Below are 26,017 nucleotides of genomic sequence, written 5' to 3' on the forward strand. Positions count from 1 at the left end.
GTCTGTTCTTTCTGAGATGGCATCCCATTCACACAAAGGGTATCTCTTTCTGACTTCTCATTCACCATTTCATTCTGACCAAATCAGATCTGACCAATCCTCACACAGCTCCTCATCACAGCCACTCATAACCTCCTGACTTCTTTAAACAAAGGCATTATTCGGGTGTTACAAAAAGACTGAGGGCCCTTAAGTATTTCTGCAAGTTACATAAATATATTATAGCAAAATCTCAGCCACGGCTGTTTTACATATGTAACATTTGAAGAATATTTAACTGAATGAAAACTAAAACACATTCCTATCAGTCCCTGGAAGTCCTCCTCCCCAAGGCTAATGGAATAAAATACTCATTGAAGAAAATCAGATAAGGAGAGACTAAAAAAAAAAGTCAAACTCAGAACATGAGACTCATCTCAATTTTTTAACGCTTAGACCTCCTAGCAAATGTGTTTGTCTCTAACCCTAACTCCAGAAGTTTCAGGAAATTCAGTTTCTATTTTAGCAGAGTTATCCTGGTGCTCAAACTTAAATAGAAGCTACTTACTTGGTGGCTGTGAGTTAAGTACTCCCAGCTGTGGGAAGCCCCAGTGTGCAGCACGGCTGCAGCGGAGCTGGGGGCATGGAAGATTCCAGCCTACTGCCCCCCACTGCTGCCATTCGCATTGAGATGTTTCACATTGTTGCTGGTGTAATCATTCCAGGTACAGTTACTGTGAAACTGAGACTAAAATAACCACCCTGGGCATGACTGAAATACGGCTGAGCGCGAATAAAGGTGAGTGACTTCACAAGAATTGCAGTAGGATTTCAGAGCGCTTCCAGAGCAGCGCAGGAAATGCAAAGTGTGTGTGCTTGCATTTATCCACCAACAACCATAGGTCTTCTAGGTAATTTCACAGGTACTTCTTTAATCTATTTTGTTCTTTCTGGCATGCAAAAACCTCAGCAGACACCAACTGTTGATGTCTGCACGTTTCTTCCCAAAGCTGAAGGATTTGCTCTTTTGTCTACGAGGAAAAGCAGGGTATTTAATAGGGTAAATATTTCTAGGGGCATCGTTTCCCTGATTTATTTAACTGAAAGAGAATTGCAAAGAGAGGCCTACAGCAACCTGCAGCAGGCTGGAAAACCTGGCCCACAGGACAAAAGGGAAAACATGATAGGCTACGGGGGGAAGAAGAATAAAACAAGAACCTTACAACTAATATCATTTTTTCATGATATTATATTATATATGGCTTTATATTCAGACCACAGAGACAGCTCAATGGATGACTGATCACCTCTCATTTTCACTCATTACTCATTGAGGAAAAGAAATCAATCACCTCAAATCTACCCTAGTTAGCTGAATATCACCCACACAAACTGAAAATACTCCATGTCCCTGAAAAGCTGTCAGTATCTATGCAACAATCTAGTACTTTCACCTTTATACAAACTTAATTTTCAAGCACCTGAAGAAACTGTACTGGGGACAAAGCTACCAAAAATGCCTTACTGTTCAAAAGTAAAAAGGCTTTGCCATCTTGACAAAAAAATGTAAGGTTTATACAAGAAATATGACTGAAATGTTATGCACAATACATCCCACTCCCCAGAATGACTGTTCTCATCTCATCTCATCAAAATGAAGTGCAAACCTACACTGGTTGTTTCCTCAGGATGGAGAAATCAAGATTTAGCAGCCCCTCCCAGGTACTCCTACTGCCCAGGAAAAGCCCAATGCATTTGTTGTTCTTACTGCAGTACCAGTTGTGAGAATACTTTCTGCTCTCTTGGGAGCAGCAAAGAGAAAATTCCTGTAAGAAACCCAGTGCGCATGACTCCATTAACAGGCCACGGCTGGGCACAGAGGATGTAATTATTAAAACTCCAGGAAGTGGAGAATCCCTGTCCAAACTTTGACATGCTAGGGGGGGGAAAAAGAGACAAATCCTAGGGGAAGTATTTCAGAGAAACTAAGAAATAGTGTCTGTGGGAAACTATAAGGGAAAGGAAATTTGGAAATTATTTAGAGCTAGAACAAGTGGCCCACACAGAAATCCCTCCTGTTGTTGTCAGAAGAAGGAAACAAGGGTAAGACAAAGATGCCTGAAGAACACAAACACAATTAAATAAAGCAAGACCTGCTGTAACTTCATTAATTGACATGGCAATAAATATGAAACCTGTCTTGAGGTCTGATATGTGAAGAAGCTGAAGAAAAAGCATGGAGAGAGGAAAGCTCCACACGGGATATGCTGCCCATTTAATGCAATCTTCACAAACTTCCTATTCCTTTTCAAGTGCTTTTTGGTAAGAAATGCCCAGAGACAGGGTTGGGGGAGAAGATGGCTACCACAAGGAGATGAAGTGGTTAAATGGGGACAGGTGAGCGAGGTGAAGCGAGCCGAGGCCATGAGCTCTGCAGAGAGTCTTGAACCAAGGCCAAAGTATGAATACAGACAGGTTTCCATCTCTGTCAGAAGCCAGGAAGAAGCATAAACAACAAGCTCACAAAGCTGCTGTGATTTGTAAGCTTTCTATACACACTGCCCAAGGAAAAAGTACAAGGACTTGTACATTTACAGATATAAAAGCATAGCCCCAGAAACTACTTGCTTCTTATGGATCCATTCCTGCATCTCCTGTCTTGTTTAAACTAACAGCTCTAGTCTATCAAGGAGGAATTAATAATCTGTCTGCTTGGAGGGAACATAACGGGGGACAGTCCTCAACACTGAGAAGGACTCATTGCTCTTTCATGAAGGGTTTTTGAGTCCTACTAAGCAGCAGAAGAGGAAGAAGAGCTGCAAATACAAAAGTGAAGTTGGATGTAGGAAACATCATCAAGCATAAAATTACTGGCAGTAGAGTTCCTTCACCATGTCCCTTCATTCCAACTGTGAATGCAATGAAGTTCATCAAAAACATTTGCTGCTGATAATCTGAGGAAGCTTTTGCACAAAGCTCATTATGGATCTCACCTACACATGGATGACACTCAAACAAAGTCATTGAGGAAGCAATAGTGTCTTTTTCAATAATAGTTACACCTTGGGGGCTTGGGTGTTTTTGAAACAAGTCAAGAGGTAACTTTGTTCTGACAAACACAGCAGCTTTAAATAGGAACTTGACTATTTCTAAAGAGATGAAAAAATAATTTCTTGCAGATTCATGTACTTTTATGGCTTTCAAACAATACTATAGTCTCACAGGAAATCCTAACAACACTTCAGCTTGAATCACCTCTGTCAGTACTGCACATCATCTGTTTGGGGGTTTTTATCCAAACCCCTTGTTCTTTATTAATAGGATCATTTGTCTGAAAACCTGTTTCTTAAGAGTTTGTCCATTCATTCTGCACCTGAAGTCATAATCCTTTGTTTGCAATCTTACAACTGGTTGCTGTGGAAATCATTATGATGTCACAAAAAATAAGGATTAGTAAAACTGCAAGTAGGGAATAAACAATTTGAACAGATGAACTGTTAAAAAAGTTTTACTGCAAGTATTCACAGAAATAAAAAAAAAAAAGGAAAACAAAAACTTTCCTCCAGACCTGATCTATGACATATGTTCACACAGTGCTGACACAGACCAGGGAGAGAAAAATTTTCCTTCATGTCTTTTGGTCCAGGGGCAACATTCAGAAGATCTACTGGCTAGGAATATATTTGCTGTGTTTTGATAAGATACAGAACCCAGGACCTTACTTTAAAACTACTGTAAACCTTATGCTTCTCTCTTTCTAAAAACAGAACAAAACAACTATTCTGTGGCTAATCTATGGACGGATAATGTTTTCCTCTGGAAAACAATGCATTTAGCCAAGTGGTAAAAATAAGCTCTTTGATGGATTTCAGATTAAATTAGAACTGACTCCTCACGATGTCTACCTGCTGCAACATCCATCAGAACAACTGGGACCCACACATCTTTGCCATGAAACAGCCTAAAGCTCAGAGTGAACTCTCTCTCTTAGGCAAGTCACATGGGTGCAGTAAGCCACAGGATACAGCCAAGTTGGCCAGCTGCAGGGTCAACATGGCAGCACAGGCATAAGCTTTCAGCTGAAACTTTTGCCTGATAGGGCCTGAGCAAGGACCTTTCCCATCAGATCACTGACCACTGTGACCTCCCTGTCCCAGTCTGGCAGCAGCCATTTGCAGCAGTGGAGAGGCAGATCCATCAGTCAGCTGCAGCAGGTGAGGTCAGAGCAGAGGAGAGAGGTTGTGGCTGTATGCATGATCAGTATGGGGTGTGCAGCCCACGCACAGGGGAGCACTTCCCCTCTGCAGGCCTAAAGTGCTGTGGGCAGCAGAGATCCCAGAGCTAAGTGCGCTCTGATTGCCACCCAGAGCTCCTTGATCACGGCTGGCCATGCCAGCTCACACTCCCCTGATGCAATGACAAGCTGCCCCTCTCTTGCACAACACAGAAGTCATTGCACATACGTGGGATACCTCAACAAGAGCAGTAGAGATAAAGAATAGTAGAAGTTGTCTAATACCTTTATAGTTGATCCTGTTACAGGCACAGATCAATGCTGTTTTCCCATTTTCACAGTCCATCCATGTGCTGCCCCCAGGTTCTTCCCCTCACAGGCATCCAGTAGGACTGCCAGGAGCAAAACAAGCAGAGTGTTTGGATAGACTTTTGTCCCCTGATTCTGCTCTTCTGTGTAACACAGCAGAAACACAGATGAAATTGCCTTTCATTTTTGTTTAAGACAAAGAGCAGCAGATTCTCAGCACAAGGGGTAAAAATCCACTTAATAATAGGGAGAAATCTCTTTCTCTCAGAAGCAAAGAGCACACACAGTGCTGGGATGACATCTGGTTCTCACTAAGACTTTCCAGAATCAAGGCTCTTAGTCCTCCTGCCTTGACTTAGCACTGAGTGAGATGGGCAGTTAAAGCAAAGCTGGGGCAACTCTACTATTCCTTTCCAGGTCTGATCTACCACAAAAGAAAACCTGTAAGTAGTCAAAGCTCAAATACCTGCCCTTTCACCACTGTTGACGAAGGAAGTACACTTTGGTGGCATTTTCAGTCATTGAAATATTTGAGATACAACAGGCTCAAATATGTTGACAGGTATAGCATAAAAGCATCTAAATTTTGTTTTGAAAGGTGCCTGGTGGTTACATCATCCAACCTTCTAGTCAAAACTAGGCTGACTTCTAAATCAGAAGTCGGATCAGGTTGGCCTGAGCTTTCTTCAAGGAGGGAGATTGCTCAGCCTCTCTACAGAGCATGTCCCCTGCTTACCTCTTCTATGGTGGATTTCTTCTCACTACATGGGAATTCTCCCTGCTAAAAGTTGTGGCCCTTGCCCCTTGCTCTCTTATACCATGATTCTATTGGGGAAATGCCATGGACTCAGGAGACCATGCAAGCAAGGGAGAACCAAGTTCTGTTTCTGCTGGGAATTTGGCTTGTGCACAAATAACACCCTTCATTCACTTGCATCCTCAAAAGCCTCCATGGACTGTACATCATCCCTGCCTCCTACCAGGCTTAGAACAGGGAATGCTGATATCTTCTGAATAAGGGTGAGGAACCTGCATATAGGTACAACACATAACTTATTCCATTTTTCCACATGTCTTACAAATAATTGTTTGTCAAGGTTTTACAAACACAATGTATTGATGTTCTATTTATATTGCAGATCACTAATTTTAAGAGGTTACAAACACTCTGCACATAGAACTGGTAAGGCAATCCTTTGGTGAAAAAGTGAAAATTGCAGAAATATTTAGCCTTGGAAAACAGGTTCTAAAATGTTCTTTAAGAGATACTTGCATCTTCTTATTGAAACCAATGTTTCAGCTGCACAAGTAACAACCACCAATCTGAAATAAGGAGACACCTTGCATTTGGTAGCTATTCAGTGCTCATGAAAGCTTTGCAACCTCCTTAATGGAAGACAGCTTTTTCCTTCATTAAACACATATCTGTAAAAACAACTCAAAAGACATCAAACACCAGAAAAAGCACATTGAAATAACATTAGAGATCTAATATAAATCCACAAAAGCCAGGAAATTCAGAGATAAAGAAAGACTTTCAGACAAGGGAAAACTTTCCAATGTATTAAACTGGAGCACAAATTCACTTCCTCTCTGTGCTTGCCATCAAGTCATTCCAGACACAGGGGGTAAGTTCCTCCCTGGGGTAACTCAAGTGCCTTCAGCACTGCTGCACCAAAAATCAGTTTGGCCCTCCAGAATTGTCTTATTACTTTCTCTGTTTCTGATAATTGCCATTGACTTGAGTTTAAACAGCAACTTCCTGTCTTACAGCTCATTTTCCCACTGTCCAGAGACTGTATTTGTGAGATTGCAATACTTTCCATGATTACAGACTATGATGTCAGCTGTGGGGTTATGACTTCACTGACAGACTGGCTAGAAGGAGAACCACTGTGCAAAGGAGAAAATCCACACTCAAAACCAAATATATCTGAGATTAGCAAAGACAACACTGCACCTCAGTGGGCATGGACATTTCCATCTGCACAAATAATACTCTCTAATTTTCACTTGAGCCAAGTATGAAAATGTCCCTTCAAATTTCTGGGTTTTTTATAAGTCATTCATGGTGCTGATGTGTTGCCACCCAAATTCAATCTTGATGTCAGTAGCAGCTTAAATCACAAGCTGTGGGTCCAACTCTTTGCACTTTCTGGAAATGCAAAATCACACATACAGCTTAAGAGGGGATATGAAGGGAATGAGGTGATTTTGAACTGCCTTCAAACTGCCCATGATTCTGCCCTCCTCCTCAAGCTGACATGGCTTTTGTCTCTGGGGTCTGGCTATTCTATCTCCAATAAAGCAAGACAACCATAATGAACTAGTTACTAGGAGACCCCCAGGTACCTGGCTCAGCAACAGAATCCAAACAGAATAATGTAACCGTGTAAACTGTATCTAACCCAGGTACTAAGAGAGTTACCCTGAGCCTCCATATAGAGTGTAGCTGCCATAAACAAAAGAGCTTTACACATCACCTTTGTTTCTGAAAAAAGAAAAATTATTTTTCCTTTCTGTTTCCTAGACTGCAAGAGGAGGAGGGGCTATGATAGGCATGCAAAACAAGAAATGGAAAACTTAGACACTCGCTCACCCTACACTGAAAACTCTGATACCAGCACATGGGACACAACTGAGCTGACAGCTGGTGAGATCAAATTCAATCTAAGAACCCAAAAGTGACAATTCCCCACTACTCTACAGTAGTACTCTACAGTTCTTACAGAGACTTGGGTTCTTTGTTCCTTCTTTTTGCCTGTCTTCTACGCTTTACTGTTTGATTTTCCCAAGGGTTACCTGCTATTTCTCATACTTCTCATATTCTCATAGTTAGTCTTGGCTTAGACTTTCATTTTGTTAGATGCCTTCCAAATAAGGTGTTACACATTTTTTTAAAATTAAATAAATGCCATTTTCAATTTTTCAACAGCCCGATCATGTTTGAATTACTGAAAATGAGAACGTTTTCAAAGTTTCTAGCCATGATATTTATGTAGCCCTGAATGAGGAGAGCAGGCAAGCTATGGATTCAAATGTTGGCCAGAGAAGACAAACACAGAATGGATACTGCTATGTTCACCCATGCTTCTATACTTGTGCAAAGTGTCTGGAATGCTCACAGAAGTATGCAAAAAGGACAGAATTCCTCCTTTTTTTTTGTTTGTTTTTGTTTGTTTTTTTGTTTTAAGGTCTCTAGAAGCTTTGTTGGAAACTAACACATTAAAAAAATGAGAAAGCCAAATAAATCACTACAGTTCTGCTTCTCATTTATTATACATTCAAGATAATGGCTTCAGGGATGTGAAGAAAAGTCTTTTGCTTAGCAATGCACAAAACTTGCTCTGGGACAATACTTAATTATTATTTGAAATTTTAACCATGCAAAGAAAACCACAGTGATTCATAATTATGCAAAAAGATCATGATGACTTTAACTTCTCCTGTAGATAGCGTTTTTTGTGATTTCTCACAATGGAATTAACAACCTCTTTCTTGGAAAGCAGTTGTATCTGGTTGGCCTGCAAAGATTCTGAGACTTGCTTCCTGAAATGAGCAGAGAAAAAGATAAAGTACCTTTCTGCTTGGAGAAAAAAATATTATTAAGAATATAACTTTGAAACATTTCTGTGCTCATATGTGAACTACAGCTATAGCATAATTTTTCTTTGTTGTTCTCTGCACAATGGATTTTGTCTTTACCTAAAGGATTTGTTTTAGTTTAAACAAAAAATACTGCAAAACCCTTCTCCCTCAAGATATAATGCAGATAAAAGTTCTTTCCTTTACTCAAAACCATAATAAGTGCTTTTTTGTTAGCATAACTAAGGAAGGATTTCCAATTTATATATCACCATTCACAAGCCTTTGGGGAGAGAAATCCTGACTTCAACCAAGTAAGCTGGAGTCTTGTTATTGTATTCACTTCAGTGGAGGCACTACTTTACATGGACTCACCTTAAAAGGAATTTGTTTCGGTGACTAATTTACCCTCAGTATGTATCTACCTATCACCACAGCTCACTGGAAGTTACGCATGTGGTAAAAGCAAGATAATTCTGGCATTTTCAAAACCACATCTTTATATATCTTTAAAAAATTTGCTGAAGGTTACAGTACAGAGCTGTCCATATTTCACTTTTCAAACAGTTCAAAATGATTAAAGAAGTTATCCTTCTAAGAAGTATTGCTGCTTGTGGCATACAAGTTGTTTTATAATTAAAAAAGCAAAAATAAAAGTCTTCTGTGTGTATCTCTGTACAAGTCCAGTCCACCTGTTACTCATGCAGTGACTGCTCAAAACTTAGCTGACATTAATAATAAATTTATTGTATTCACAGATAAAATTTATCAGTACTACTATTTAAATCATAAGTAGCACCAAAGTCTGACCCTGTAGTTCCACAATTCAACAGTTGTCAGGATTGACAGAGTAGAACAAAACAAACTGAAAATAGAGAGTTTATTTTAAAGAAGTGAAAAGGAAAAGCAGAATAAAGACATACATTATTCATTACTAGTCTCCTAAAACTGCTATGGAAATAGCATTCATAAAGATACGTAACCGAGCTGCCAAAAAAACCCCTGAAACTCTATGATACCTGCAATGATGATAAGGAATACAATTTAAACTGTCAAGAGAAGGAATTAAAATCTCATGCAAACAGATTGCAGCAAGCTGTTGCCAGCAAAATTCTAGCATCCATGATATAAAACACACAAATAACATCTAATGTGTGTGGAGATTTCACTGGAGTGGGGTTTGATCCATCTATTCTCTGCAGCTATCTCTGGAAGTTCCTCAGTTGCCTAGGATTTTCTTACTGACCTTCAAGCCCCCTCAGTTTAATTAGCTGAACATGATCAAAATAGATAATCTAAGGCAGCTAGCCTTACCTCCCCACTAAAACTCCACTCCATTTCAAGTTCCAGCCAAAAGCCATCCAAGATCTAGCTCCATCCCTGGAGAAGGCTTCAGAGCTATGAATTATCAGGACAGAGCATAGCACCATTCACAGCGCTCAGGTCCAGCCTGGACACCAGCACTTCTGAGCAAAACTATTCACAGGGGGTCAATCTATTAGCCAACATGATGAAGATGTAAATCCACACACACCTCCTATGCAAGTGTCCCAATCACAAGCTCCTGTGTTTTCCTGGATGAGAAGTATTCTCCAGCCCTTCTTTTGAAGCTGAAATGCCATGCAGAGAAGCAGCTACACAATTTTTGAGTACTAATTAAGGCCGGTTTTCAACATTCAGGACGGAAAAGACTCCTAAATTCATCATGTCCAACCATTAATCCAATCCACCACTAAACTATGTCCTAAGGACCACATCTATATGTCTTCTAAATATCTCCGGAGATAATACATAGACTTTGAAAATATTCTGGGAGCCTGAATAGATGGGAATAGATGACAGAATCTACAACCCTAGTAAGACAGGCTGTAGCTTGGGTGTAATGGATTCCCAGCATTGTTATGCCAAGAAAGAAAAAAGATGAAACCCAGAGATGCCTGCGTTTCAGAGATAAATCTACCTTCCCCTCCCGTCTGCCCATGTGCAGAAGCAAGATTTCCTTCCTGAAATGAAATCACTGCAACATCAAAACAACCAAAAAGCAGTCCTGTCTCACTGTATTGCAAAGGAAATCATATCCTACAGACAGCCTACAGAAACAGCAAGGCTAATTAGCATCTTCTGTGCAACCAGAGCCATTCTGAACAGAGAGCAACACAGAAATGCAAAACAAACAGTGTTGTCAGCACTATCAGCCTCCATTCCACAATTACCTCCTTCACAACATACAGCTTTTCCATTCAGACTGTCATCTTCCCAGGCCTCCATGCTTCCCATTTCAGGGTTCCCCCAAGATTGAAAATATCCGGATTCTCTTGGACCTGAAAAGATTTCTTCCTCTTCTAGCAGTAGTGTCACTACTGCATCTTTAAAACATTACATTGCAGATCCCAATCTGATTATTTAAGCTCGTGAAGTCACAGTTTTCAAATGTCAGGGTCTTGTCCCTCTACTTTTATTTCGGTTCCCCTTTGCAGCTTGATGAATATCTCACTTAGGGACTTTCAAATGCTATTGTGAACTATGATCCATTTATATTTTATATGGGAAATAGCACAAAAGAAATTCAGAACAGCAGAGACCAAAAAAAATATTTTTCTTCACTAAGTGTTGTGTGCTACAGAATTAGGAGACGATTACTGGTGAGGATATTTTGCAGCTATTTAATGGAGGAAGTCCACTTTCTTGTTAAAAATCTAGCCTCATTCCTAAAATGTAACACTGAACTGTAAGTTGAAGTGAGGCTTAGGCTCAGGATTAAGAAAGAGGAAATAACAATACTTGCACTTAGAGCATATACTGACTTTCATTCAAACACCTGAAAGTACTCTCCAAATATTAATTATCACAGTATCAGTCTCTCCCAAACTCTTCCAGAAGAGGATCAACCCTGCATTCCTTTGGCATCCACATTGCCTGCTTGGGTCTGTACAAAATGCAGAACAAAGCCAGAAGTATAACTGCCTTTAATTATTATGGTAACTCTTAATTGATGGGACTAACTCACTCACGCAGAGACTGAGTGCCATTTATAAGATGTCCTTTTCTTGTGGAGAAAAAATGTGATACCTTCCTGTAGGGCTAATGCTCTATGAGGGCTTGCAGTATAAAGGAGAATTGAATTAAATTAAATTAAATTATCTTAAAGGAGTGTCACAATTAGAAATTTAAAAAAAAACCAAAGAGTCTTGACTCCAAATCTTCTCTTCTGGATCACACATCAAGACATGGGTTTTCATTCCTTCTGCAGCACTACCTTTCAAGAGGACAGGGAATGGAAATAGATGAGGTGACTCATCTATTTCTAGATGAGGTGACTTGGAATGGCCCTGTCCCACAGCTATGACTCAGACTGGCTAATGTTCAAAAGGAGAGCAATCATATTTCAAAATATTCAAGGAATCAGGCACCTTGTTTTCGTGACTATGTCTGCCATTTAATTAATCAGTACTGGACTTCCTTGTTATCAAGGTACAAAGATGAAAAAATATCATCATTTTGCGTCAAATATCCTTCAAGCTTGTGTATGGGATTGGTTCAAAACCCTTCTGGTCCTGAATCTCTTCATTCTATCCTGTATATGGAATCACGTAATCACAGAATCATTTAAGTTGGAAAAAAGTTCTAAGATCATCAAGTTCAACCATTAACCCAGCACTGCCAAGCCCACCACTAGACCATATCCCTGAGGACAACATCTACATGTCTTTTAAATATCTGCAGGGATGATATAGAGACTGTTTAAATATCTTACTCCTACTCCTCACTGCCCACCAGCTAGACATATACCAGAGATACTGAAATAATCACACCCGAATTTACAGAAACAGGTGAAAAAACATCTATTGGTTTAAAACACAGGATAAAAAAATGTGTTTCCCTCCCTGCCTCATCCAACATGCTCTCAAGCAAGTTTTACTGGAGGAGGATGGCCTTGAGCTGAAGGCACAGGGCAGGCTGCCAGGAAATCCGAGTTCTATTCTTGGCTCTCCTACAGATTTCCTTGGGCAAGGCAATTAACCTTGTGGAGTACACTTTCAATGGAGGTGAGGCCCAGCTTCTCTTTCTGCATTCACAACATTTTCAATGCTGAAAATGGAATTGCAGGAGCAAAAATGAGTGCCTGTGCTTTTCTTAACCTGATGCATTTTTTTTGTCATGTATTTGGATGCACAATTGCTGATAACTGTGCTAGTAAAAAACCCTAAGAATTCAAACACTGTAGGCGTAAAAATGCCTCCGGATGTTGCTGCAAACAGCCCCAATGCTCAGTTTCCTCGTGTGTAAAACGGGCAGTGAGGCTAATAAAACCAAAGTACACAGCCAAACGGAAAACTGATTTTTAAAGTTCTTTAACACCTGTTATCTGAGATCATAAAAAAGAAATAGCTAAGAATTTCAATTTGCCTTTCATTAGAAATGCTCTAATTTTACTTGGTGCATTTTTTTACCTGATAAAATGTCCTCTTTGGACCTCAAACAGAATAAAAAATTTTCCTTTAAGGAGTCTGAAATGTCAGATGAAGTCAAAATATTTTTTTTTTTTTTTTTTTAGCTAAGATGATATCTTTTAATATACCTTAACAAAAATGGAAGTGAATTAAAAAACAAGTGAAATATCCTTTTGCTAATATAAATGCAGTTTAGAAAACAAATATCATGGCTCAATTTTCTGTTGTGGTCTCTTTCAAATAAATGCCACATCCATTCATACCAAGAACAGGATTCTGAGATTCCAAGGAAGGACAGTATTTGCTTAGACAAATGTCTAAAGAAATGAACATACCTCTCTAAACACTGGGGAGACAGAACATATTTCTAGTGACTTTTTAAATGCTTTTGGTACAAGCACATAAAATGATTTTTTCCTTCCCTTGAATGTTGAATTGAAAAGTAAAAAAAGCAAACAACCAAAAACTGGCAAAAGAAAAAAAAAAAGAGCATCTGTTAGTCAGAGGAGGAAAGTTCAACAATCACTGCTTTTGTCAAAATGTTCATGTTTTGAGAGATTATTTCTTTTAAGGGTCATCTGAACTGGAAACTAAATGTATAGGTATGAAGATTTTAAGGTTTTTAATTCACATCCTTCATGCACTTCCTAAGTTTAGGAATTTTAAGGGAGAGGTAAATAGTCCTTTTCTCATAATTATAAAAGCTCCTTCAGGCTCTTTAGACCCCTGAAACAATGAACACTCTCAGGTGACATTCTTGCCCTGCAGATGTAGAACATGTTCAAAAAAGAAGGTATTTTATATTGCCAAGCTATAAAATAGTATCTATCAAAATGTGCTTCACATGAAGCAGTAACACCACAGATACAGCAATCAAAAGTTGTAAAGATTCAAAATAACTGAATTAAATAACTGAAAATATGGTATTCTTCCAAGAACAAGATACAGAATTTTTATCTGTGCTATCTTCTGTAATTACATAAATAGTAACTTTTTCATTCAGCATCCAATATACACAAATTTTACATCAGCCGTGGCTTGCTCCAAATGGACCTGGTAGTACTTAATTTAAACAAACACATGTTCACATAACAGCAGAATTTCCAGCTCAGCTTAGTGATACACTTGTAAGCACCACATCAAAAGGGGGAAAGTCTCACGCTAACCTTTTGCTATCTAAAAGTCAACTATGTGTCTTATTTTATTGTCTAGGTTGCCTTCAATAGTGTCAAAAGTTTAGTATCTCCCGCTGAGAATTCACCACTGCTATAACAAAGCCTTCTTTGCAACAGGATGGATTATGATTTCAGAACATTCTTCTTTGTCTCTACCACCCAGTGAATGCATGGATTTAAGCATCTCCTAGACCATGACTTCATATGAGACAAAACAGACAGCCTGCATAAGAAGTAAAAAAAATCAGTTAAATTACTTTACATCACAGAGTATGTCAATGTCAGGCAGAAACTTGACTCAGGTGTGGAAAGGCTCAGTGTTTACATATTCACAGGGTATTTTGAGTTGGAAGGGACCCACATGCATCATCAGGTCCAACTCTTAAGTGAATGTCCGTATGGGCATTGAATCCACAACCTTGGTGTTACTAACATCGTGTTCTGACCAGTTGAGCTAATATGGGCAAGAAATAGCCTAAAAACATTGATGGTTCCTCTGAGGCAATAGGATTTTCTTGATACATATTCCTACAAAATTAAGAAGTTAATTATCAAAATCTTAATGAGCACTAGGAGTCCTTGCCCTGACACAGGAACTGCTGGCATAGAAACATCTCACCAATTCCATGTTTAAGGTTTTGTATCTCAGATATGTCAGAATTGCACTGGGAAATAATCTGAAGAAAACGTTATTATAAAAAAGCATTTTTGTAATATTTTTTTTAAACGTGGTTTGGCACTGCTTAAACTGGCATTCTGTGTAAAGTGAAACTCTGCCCTCATTAAAAAAGTACTGTAGTCATCAGTTATATAATCATCAAATGGTTTGGGTTGGAAGGGACCTGGAAGATCACCTAGTTCCAACACCCTGCCATGAGCTAAGACACCTTCCACCAGACCAGGCTGCTCAAAGCCCCATCCACCTTGGCCTTGAGCACTCCCACATCCATAATTTCTCTGAACAACTATTCCAGTGTCTCACCACCCTCGCAGTAAGCAATTTCCTCTTAATATCTAATCTAAACCAGTCTTTTCCAGTTTAAAGCCATTTCCCCTTGTTCTGTCACCACAGGTCCTTGTAAAAAGTCCATCTCCGTTTTTCTTGTAGCTCTCTTTGGTTACTGGGAGGCTACCCTATGGTCTGTCTGAAGCCTTCTCCAGGCTGAACAGCCCCTACCCCTCTCAGCTTGTCTAGATAATTATCACTAGTACAAATTAAAAATCTGGTTAAGGAAATTAATTTCTTATTATCTCTTATCTCCTACCAAACAGAAATGTGCTCTCTATATTGTCTAGCAGAAAACAAAATTGTTGCAAGTTTTCTGAACAAGTCACGGTTCTTACTCAGGCTTCAGTGATGAGGTGTGCAAGCAGATGCTTCACGTGCATCCTGCATGACCCTGGTCAGAAGGTCACCGACTATCTTCTGCTCTTACAGGCATGCAAATTCTAGAATTGCATCTATCCATCTTTTAAAATAGCTATATGGCATGGAATCAGCCATCTCTTCTCCTCACCAAAGTCCTGCTCAAGGCTGTAAAAATCTCTGGACTGTTCTCTGGAACAACTCTGCCATGCCATGCAGAGAGTCCATGGTTCAAGTCAAACAATTTAGAAACACAAAATAAATTCTACATAAAGACTCAACAAAACCAAAATGGAAAAATGGAAAAAAAACCAAATACCCTGTTCAGCATCAACTTCAAAACTGGATTTCAGATTCTTCCATTAAACTGACGCCTGAGAGCATTAGAAGACTATGAAATTTCCAGGGCTTTGTGAAGCCATGAGTAAAACAGTCGCTGAGTCCATGAGCAGCAGCATCAGGCCTCAATGGCAAACACGTGGCCCTGATGAAGTTAATGACAAACCTTTCACTGACTCCTGTGAATGTGAATTTGACTTTACGCCTGTGCTACATAAAATAATTCTGCTAATAAAAACCAGGTTGCTTTATAGCATTTTTTTAAGCATCAAAGGCTATGTCTACAATATGGACCACAGGATGGTGCTGAGGACCTAAGGTCCAAACCACACACCTTTCAAGAGTTTTTTATTTCACTCTAGCCTAGTCCTGTGGGTTGAATGTCTACCAGACTGCACTTCTGCAGCACATCTTCCAATCTGGTTTCATTTGAAAGGAGTCCAACCAATGAGCTCTGGGACTGCTACACAACGCATACAGTAAGTGGGGAAAACCAGGAGATGCATTTCCAAAGCATACTCATGATTTGACCTAACACACTAATGCAGATGCATCCAAGGAGCTTAGAAAATGTTTGTGCAAAAAACCCTCTAAAATCAAGTACTGAGGCCCCCATGAAGAGGGTTAATAGCTAATAGAATCAGAGCCTTCAATGGGTTTCACACGTGTGCAGCAACTGACAGTGAAGGTGAGCTTCACAGCATCAAGCACTGTGTTTCTGATTTCAACTATGTTCATTTCCCACCTGCTTGACCGTGTTAACTTCAGGACATTCATTCAATTACCTCTCCACACTTAGAAAGCTTTTTTATGTAGCTGAATATTTTATTTTCAGAAGATTTTGTTTAATCTTTACTGTCTGCTGTATTGACAAGGCTCTTCTTTCCCTTGACAACTTTGCAAAGTACACATTATTGCATTAAAAAGATCATCTGATAGCTCATATGCCTGTGATAAACTGGGCTTCTTGCCCTCTTCACTTGGGCTCTCCCTCCCCCTCTCAGTTCTATACTAGTCAAAAAAGATTTACTTCTTTTCTAAAAAATAATATATAAATAAATACACTGCGAGTCACAAACATTAAATACTTAATTTGAACCAGCAGAAAGACCAGCTACCGGAATTCTACAGTGGTCTGTTAGCTCGTATGTCTCTGCATGTGCATATTGAAGGAAACAGCAGAAATAATATTTTACAATTTGATGAACAACATATGACACAGAACCTCTAGACTCCCAAAAAAAAAGGGTTACAAACTTATGAAAATGTAGAATTCTGCCCTCTCTGAGGAAAAACACCCTGCACGCTCCTTACTTGCACAGATACTAAACCATCATCATTAAGGTTTGACATATAAATAAATTGGATTAAGAAAGAATATAATCATTAAGGATTAAACTGAAATATGGGTGATAAAAAGGGACATTTTCTGACTGCATGTTGGAGGTCTAAACAGAAAGGATGATGCTGCACTATCTGCTTTCTGGCAGACTCCTCCCCTCATTTCAACCACAAGCTAGAAGGAACCCCATTAACTTAATTTAAACTGGAAAGAGAGAAAAGAGAAGGGGGAAAAATGGCATTTTTGATTCTCACAGTCTGAAAAATTATCTCAATGCAAGCTGCAGATTGGAGCATTATCTCTGAAAATTACAAGAAGCAATCATATCATCGGAATAAGAAAATAAAAAGACTGTGCTTTCAACAGGCACAACAGCAAAATAGTACCAAGTTTCAAAATATGCATATATTTTGTTATATAATACTATATATAATATTAAAAACACAAGTGAAACTGTTGAAAGTATTGGTCTCACAATAAACTGATGGATACCACCCATTTCGGTAATTCCCATTTCTGAAAATTAGATTCTTGACCTGACAAATAGCCCATTCCATTCAGAATGCTCCACTGATACTGCCTATTATTTCTTCCCCATAAAAATATAGACATAGAAGGGAAACATTCTAGCCTACGAGATGGCAGAAGTGCCCTTTCCACTGAACACTCAGTTTCTGACTATGAGTACTTGGAAGAGAAAATATTTTTTACATTTCAAGCTGCTGCCTTTTCCCAAATTCTTCAACCATCCCTATTCACCTGTCACACATTCTTAACTCAGAGGGGATGGCTTGACTGTTATAAATTAATGACTCTCATAAACCAGGTATTTCTGCTGTTTCCCAGGGATTGTACCCAAGGTGAGGATCAAGCAAGCAACACTCAGTGCTCAGATATGTGAGGTTCCAGCCAGATGGGAGGAAGCAGACAGAAACTGACCCACGCTTTACCGCACTTGACATTTTCTTTCCCCAAGCTGCTTGGGAGAAAATCACCAGCATAGATGTGTTTCAAAAAGTCACCTTTTTTTTAAAATGCCAGTGAGCTTCCTCATGTACCTGAAAATGTGAAAATTACTCATGTACCTGACTTAAAAGCTACAGCTACAAACCAGTCGTCTAGTACGCAGTGGTCTGTTTTTTCCAAAGAAATATCCTGTGGTGCCTTCACTGGACAGTGCAATAGAACCAGATCTTAAAGTGACTGCTAAAGGCAGCTTTCCTGTGTTTAGTGGCTGATACTCTGGGGAACCTTAGCTGTAGTTTTCAGTACCTTTTGGTGCTGCTTGAGCTTTTGCAAGCATATACTTTTACAACCCTTTTAACAGCTATGCAAAACAATGGAACAAAATGGGGGGAATAATGACAGGACTGACAAGAGGAAAGAGATTACAGAGTGAAATAAGGGGTTCAAATTGAGATGTTGGGCATGGATTTGAAAAAAAAAAAAAAAGTTTAAAGAAAAATGTTGAGCAGGGAAAGGGACCTGGAGAAGGGAAATCAGAGATGTTAACTTGTGATTAAGCACACTGCCACACCTTTATATCTTCTAATACTCAATCCCATTTTTCCAGAGGCAATCCATATGAAAGCCTATGCACAAGTGAAAAACATGCAGATGAGAGGTGCACCAGGCAGACCCTCATTAGCTGTAAACATCAGCAAGAGCACGAAATTTCAAGTACCTAAGACTGAAATACTTTCATAGCTGAAGAATAAAAACACACATCTGATAGACACATCTAAAGACTAAATGGGTCAGGAAAAGCGGAAACTTTTAATGAAATATATTACCAGTCACTACAAATATATGAGGCATGAAAATGACTGTGAATGGAAAAACTAAGTTCTAAGTGCAAGTATCCTGCTGTTCATCTGTGCTCTTTCTCACTGGATTTAAGGAAAATATGCATGTTTCCAGGCAATGTAGTACAAAAGCATTTTGGCTTCTAAACTTTATCTCCCGCACCCTTCATCTGAGCCTTATCACCCTCTGATGTCTGATATTGCCCCTTTAACCTTTGTTACTCAGTTACTAAACAAGTTATTTCATTGTTACTCTCTTTTGAAGGAAGAGTTGAGGCTCTTTTCATGCTGATAAGATACACATAAATATTCACTTGAAGCAAACATTCAATTGTAAAGTATCTTGAGCAAACTACCAGAGTCTAAAGGTAGGAAACTGTGATCAACCTCTTTGCTCTCTTAACTCTTTAGTCAGTCCACCAGAACAAAAAGACACAGAAGACAGATGCTTTTTTTTACAAATGAAATTACTGTTCTCTAAAGGAATGGGCTTTTTAACATGCTTTATAACACAGCAAATAAATCTGGAAGTGAAATACCTACCCATTTTCTGGGCCGGCCTCTAGGTCGCTTTTCACCAGTGGCTTCTGCTTTCTGTAAAAGAAACACAACATATTTTATACCTCAGCATTACTTAACAGCCTCAGTAACTAGGAATCCTTTCCTGTAACATTAGCTACAATTATACCTCTTGGGTGGCACCAGGCCCCCCAGCTAATCTGTGTGCTTTCTCACACAGATTGGTGATTATGCTGCTTTTTCTGACGTTTCCTAGCCAGAGTGCCTCACCTGCACCCGAGGGTGTCCCCATCCCTGATCCACACTGTGTCCAGGGGCATGGAGGAGTGTACCCACACAGCCCCAGCTGCTCAGGGTCCTCAGCAGAGCCCTGACCAGCCACTGACATGCAGGCTCAGAGCAACTGGGAAACCTGAGAACCTCCAATAACATCAAATCTAGTCTTCCATGGGCCATCAAAAAGTACTTGAAGATACTAAATTAAAAATACAGCCTGTTTCAAGTTGGATCAAAGCAGTTTACAGCAGCTACAATTCCTTTTTTAGTCTCACTATGTTCATGCATGAAATTAATTAGGACAGAATATCATCATGAACATGTCCGTGCTCTTATTGGGAAACAATTTCTCCACATTTCACATTAAGTTTTCCAGGCAAACACACATCTTTAAGCTGTAATAAGTAAACCTATTTTGGCCCAAAACACACCTTCCCTTTCCAGGTTTAAGGAAACAATGTGGAAGAGGCCCTAAAAGTGACAGCTATATTTATGTAAGCCCAGCAGTTGCTCCCAGAGCTTAGCTTAAACGAAATATGTGTTCTTTTATAGGCTCTTCCACTAATTCCACTGCATGACATTGTGAATACTACTACTAATAACAGTACTTATGCAGTACACTAAAAAACTTACAGAGTTTAAAATGAAAAGTCAGGTTATTCTCTCCAGCCAGGCTATGCCCATCCATACACTTCACCAGGTAAACAATCCTGTTCCACTCAGGATTTTGCCACTACCTGTAGTCAGAGCAGGACTTGCTAGATACAAAGTCACCAAGAATGAAGACTTTTAATACACATGAATTGTGTTGCTTTGGTTTTTTTTCCCCCAGTTACCTGTACGTGTATTTGATTTGCCCTTAGAAATCAACTGTGCCATTAAATAAATCTCTTGCTGGTCAATCACAGTAACATATACTGTAACCTAATGCTGTGTAAATCGGATCTCTCTAAAAGAGAACTTGAGCTGAGAAACTAATGGAGGAATCTCTACAAAAAAAATCTGCCCTGTGAGTTAAATGCAATTACTTTGAAATAAATACCTCGCAATAAGAAAGCTGTGAAAAATAAAATTCACACTCCTAAAGGGCAAAATTATCACTCAGACTTGTTAAAAGAGTAAACTTGAGCTTTAATCGTTTATACTGGTGTTACATGTAAGGTGAAACCCTCTTAAGAGAATACTTGTTAAAGTGCATTTACTATATCCTGTAGCTGTCTATTTCAGAGTTTTGTTTCCTTTAAGCATTCAATATCTTTATACCTTGTAACCTGAAGGATGCAGACAAACAGATACAGTTTAGTGTTGATAAGCTGTAGCCCCCTGCTTCCACATTTACTCCATGAAACACAGGGCATAAATCTTAAAAAGAAATTATTGGTTATAATTGGTCTTAACAAATCAACACTTGATATGTTATCAGAGCACTAAGGCTATTTATTTTCTTCTGTGTATCAATGCATCTGAAGAAAAGATCCTTTTCCAAAATTCTATTAAAAATAATTAACTTTTTGAAAACAGAAACTACTCTGGTCTAATAATTAAAGTCTGCACAAACCTGACACAAATTTTAACTACCAATTATAATGAACATGAGAGATTTCTTTGAATAACTAATCTTTGCTTCCTGCCACAAACTGTCACACAGTGTGGCCGCTTCCCATGAGCAGTGCTGAGCTCTACCACCACCAAAGGTCCACATCAGAAGTGGCTGGTGTTCCTGCTGGCTAGTTTGGGTAATGGTTTGTCAAGTGCTTGGGGACCTTGCAGATTGAAAGGCACTATATTCCTGCAGTATATGACTTCCACCTCATGTTAGAAGAAAAACATTTCCATAGTTCTTATCAAAACCAAATCTTTCCCAGAGGTGAGCTGAGCAAACAGCCAGGCATGCCAGAGGTGATGTTTTGGTACAGAGAGATTCTGTAAGTAAATAGCAAGGTTTTCACAGATCAAACTGCAGAAAATGAATTACAAGAACCTCCAAAGTGGAAGTTTTAATCTCCTTTTCAAGAGAAGAGAAAGACAAAACACTGTTAGAACAAACAAAAGGAGTAGAAGCAGCACAGCGGTAACAATAAATACATGAAGTTTAGGAAAATATTCCACCTCTTTCCCTCTTTTTTTAGCCTGACTTTTGCTAAAATACAGCCTGTATTTTCTCCAACAACTTAAGACTTTAACTGAAACCTTGCAGGAATATTTTACTGTGTATCAGATAGATAATACATGGTTTCTCCATGAAAGCACTAAAACATAGCCTTTCCCCTGAACAGGCTTTTGCATCATCAGCAACACTGCAGTCTGTTGGCTCCTGGCTTCAATTGAAGAGTTGTCTCAGAAGCTAGGGACAAATCCCAACAGAGCTCCAGGCCACCCAGAGGTGGTGTTTGGTCAGGGGGTTTTTAACATTTGGTGCTACTATGCTATGAGGTGTGACCTTGCTTTTTGCAGCTAAGATGTGAAATCACTAAACTTAAAAAAGGATCAGGTATGTCATCAAACACAAGGAGTATTTCACTAAAAATATGAAACATAAACAATAATATGAACACACCATTTTTGCAATGTCACATGCGAGGAACAGAACTAAATTTACTCACATTTTAAAGCATGAATTATATGGGAAATGTTTTATATTTATCACTGGTGAGGAAGATCACCATTTCAGTCACTGCTATCTGGAAGTGAGCTAACAGTCCCTAGGAAGATTTGCAATCCACTTAAGCCCTGCACCACAAGGTCATCAAACCCTGCTTCCAAACAGCTTCTCTCAGCAGCTCTAGGACTTGACTGCCCAAGATCTCTGCCTCCTTATTGCAAAAATGCACTGCACCCAGACAGAAACCAAGGCTGTACTACTGAAAGCAATGAACAAGACAAGACACACAGAAATAATTGAATGGCTATGAAGTGCTCTTTGGGCACCTATGTATTGTCAAGAAGACCTCAAATGCAACAGAATCCAAATTTTAAGAACTCTGTCTACTTTGCAAAATGATCTGCTGGAGATCTCAGATTAAATGTGTCAGAGCTGTAAATCAGGTAAAGTAAGTGATAGTTCTCAGTATGAAGATCACTGTTGTCAAACAGAGTCAAAAGACCTTGCCCAGGAATGTGTCCATCTCAAAAAACCACACAGTTATTTAGTCAAAAAACATTCCTAAAAAAAACACCTTAGGCATTGACTAAGTACAAAACCATTACACTTTCTGTGTCCTGTTTTATCCATTTTAATTCTAAACAAAAGTCAGTCTTCTGCTTTTCCTATCTTGGTCAAAACATCTGATTCTGAGGTCTCTCATTTTTTCAGTGCAATAACCATGCTACAATCACTTGATAAACTTTATCTTGTTTTCCCTTTAAGCTTGCAATGACTGGTGTTGGTGAAAATGAATGAAGCATGGAGAAGCCAACTTTCATGAACCAATTTAGGGCAGAGTCCTGATCACATGCACTTTTCTGGTTTGTTTTTTTTTGTTGTTGTTTTTTTTTTTCTTTTACCTTTGGACTGCTTAACCCAGAAACATGCCTTTCTACATACCAAACCTGGCCATGTAACATAGTGACAGCAGCAAGTGCAGTCACACACAGGATCACAAGCTCTAGTTTTCAGAGGATTATGCATCAAGCTCTGTAGGCATTTTCAGTGAAACTCACTACACCAATAACTACAACAAAACTCAACTCATTTTAGCTGAAGGTAAATTTTATTAAAGAATTTTTACCATTGTATATTCCTGGGACATCCCTTGATGATTTCTTTAAAGACAGTTATATACTATTCCTTTTTCTAATGTCACAAATGTGTTTCCCGCTCCCAAACAGGAAATTATTTGTACCTATATAGTATTACAGTATTTTTGTCAAGCCAAACTACAGGAGCTAAAAAAACCCCAAAAAAACCCAACAACAACAACAACAAAAAGCACCCTAGAAAGGGAAATGTGATGGGCTGGGAACACAGCTCACCACTAAAAGGAAAATTCAACTGCAGAACACCCAGGAAATTAAAAAGGAAGATTCCCCACTATGATCTTCCTGAAAAATATGGTTGTGCTTTAGGGAGAAAAAAACCCAAAACCCAATTCACATTTTGCTGGATTTTTTCAAATATTTTAAATGAATGTCAGAATAACTTGTTTAAAGATGCAGACTGCATAATAACCACCCAATTGTGGGGACTCAAGTGCAAGGTGATCAGGAGTATTTTGTCTCTACCTCTTCTTATCTATCTCGTAACACATTGTGTTCCTCCTGTTTGTGAAAATTATACAACTGAGAAATGGTTTGGTCTTCTGTAAAACACACTTTCATAGAAGTTTTTGTGTCTAGTTTATAAAAACTTAGGCACGTGTGATATGCAAGGCTTTAAGGAAAAGAAAAAAAGCATATTACCCAAAATTAGAGTAATTGCCACATTATTAGCTGTTCAGTTAGTTTTGCAACATTCTGTATGCATTGTCAAGTTTCACATTGCTAATTTCATAACAAGCACAGTTTGTTTTCAGATGCCCCAAGGCCAGTTTACTAAGACCAAACACAAGCTCTTAAAGTTTAAAAAAAAAAAAAAATCCAAAAAAACTCCAACAAAAATTAAAAAAAAAACAACCTGTGCACCAAGTAATTTTAAATATACAACACAACAACAATTCCAGGGAAAATCCTTCAAGCGATTTAAGGGTATTTCCTTTTTGAAGTATAACAAAACAAAGCCCCAGTTCTGGAGTATTTTTAACTCACTGCCAGTTTGTGCAATACATTTTTAATTGTGATGTGTAATGCTTTGCAAGAGAACACCCAATCAATTAATCATGAGTGCCTTCTCATGGCTGCTCGGTGGGTTCTCCTGGTCGACGTTTATCTAACATGTTGTGAACACTCTAAAGCATTTCAATGAGCTCCCTTTGAAACACACAGGGCACGCACTATTCTTTAGAAATTCCAGCAAATTCCAGCTGGGTGTATAGTACCCAGGTTCACTTGTAGAGGGGCTTAAGCTAAGATAGTCAGTTCTCTTTCTGGGAGTTGGGACAGGCTGGAGAGAGCTTTAATAAATGTATGTATGCATATGTATGTGTAAATAAGTGTACCACAAAATTAAACACATAGCTCACTCCTCTTAGAGGTGATACCCTCACCACCAAATGAAGCTTTCTTACAGTGCTAAAACTTTCCCATCATTATTACAGTTAGAAAAACTATTGGAAATAATATTACATTAAGAGATACTTTGAGATACCTGGTAAGAAGCTGAACCATTTCAGAGAGGGCTAATTATCAATTTGGAAAAAGGGCTAAAATATTTATTTGAAATGTGATACCAGCCTCTTTCTTCTAGTAAGGCTTTATAAGTGTTTTGTGTTTTAGAGGATTTATCAAACATTTATATACTTTATCTATAAACCTAGAAACCAGTAAGACTTGTAATTACATACCACTCAAAGAGTTTTTTTATTATAAAAAATGACGTGGTCTTTGGTCAATTTTTTACATTAGCAACACCCAAAAGCTTTAATTAGAGCAGTATCTTGCTGCATTCTGAAAATCAAAATGTTATAATAAAATTACTCAATTTGTAAATTAGATTAAGAAAGCATAACTATGTACCAGAATCATCTGGAAAACTTTTTGATTTAATAAACCTACACATATATGAATGTTTTAAAATTATTTTCCATTTATACTGATTTGCAAATCACTTATGTAAATTAACTAATGTCAATATTTCTTTTAGAAGCATCTTTTAAAACCCATTTCTACAAATTACTTAAAATTTAATCTTAGTATAAATGTTTCTCCTAGGAAAGTCAACACTCTTAGGAGTAGTATTTAAAATACTAAAGCTCACATTTGGATTTGCTAGACTAATAAAAAACTGTTCTCTCTTTTTTGAAGAGTGACATATAAACTATTTTAACATGAATCTGAGGGATGCTTTTAGTGTATAAAGAAAAAAAATTAACATTTTAAGCACATTACCTTGCAGAATGGCTTAGAAAGGATTTTAATACTTAACCTGTAAAGCATTTTTCACTAATTCATGGATTTCTTGACAGAACATGCTGCTTTTTTTCCAGCCCATAAAGTAAAAAAAAAAAAACCAAAAAACAACCGAAAACCAAACCAATTTTGAATTTAAAGACAGTTAGAAAAGTACCTCAAACAAATGTTGAGAATACTTTAAACAAAACAGACATGAAACCATAGTCACCTTTTAATGATTTAATATTTATCAGTAGTTGCTATAGTAATTTATAACACTGAAAACTATCAAACTGAATATGGTCAGTACCATAACCATAATTAGATGAAGACACAAATACCTTCCACACATTTTGTCACACACGTCCTTAAAAGATACTGATACACTTTAGCACTACAGTCCACTACCAGATTTCCCAAGCTTTTGTTTCTGATTTAGTACCTGTAAACCAGTGCTAACTGCTGTATAACCAACAACATAAACAAATCTCCCATATTTGTTTTCAAGCCCATAGACAACTATGTGCCTTTACTAAAATATTTCCTACAGAAGGATATGCATGATTTGCCTTGATAACGTAGCCTTTTAATGCTGTGTTTTCCCCAATTTAAATAAAATGTAGTCAAATTTTCATGTTGTATCTATGATGTA

The 26,017-nt window shown here is 38.4% G+C and overlaps 1 protein-coding gene across 7 annotated transcripts in view; it reads right to left on the reverse strand.

Annotated features, from left to right (window-relative positions):
* HMGA2 (high mobility group AT-hook 2) overlaps nt 1–26,017 on the reverse strand; it is a 118,497-nt gene that overhangs the window by 79,719 nt on the left and 12,761 nt on the right. For 6 of the 7 annotated variants that reach the window (XM_086884513.1, XM_086884515.1, XM_086884512.1 and 3 more), the window contains one exon: nt 19,129–19,179. In XM_086884513.1, coding sequence (XP_086740639.1) covers nt 19,129–19,179 — 51 coding nt within the window. Of the gene's footprint in view, nt 1–7,868; nt 8,072–19,128; nt 19,180–26,017 lie in introns of those variants that run through there. The other variant, XM_086884516.1, reaches the window with a different exon arrangement.

This window comes from Cyanistes caeruleus, chromosome 4 (assembly GCF_971803275.1).
Source record: "Cyanistes caeruleus chromosome 4, bCyaCae1.hap1.1, whole genome shotgun sequence".
Classification (NCBI taxonomy): domain Eukaryota; kingdom Metazoa; phylum Chordata; class Aves; order Passeriformes; family Paridae; genus Cyanistes; species Cyanistes caeruleus.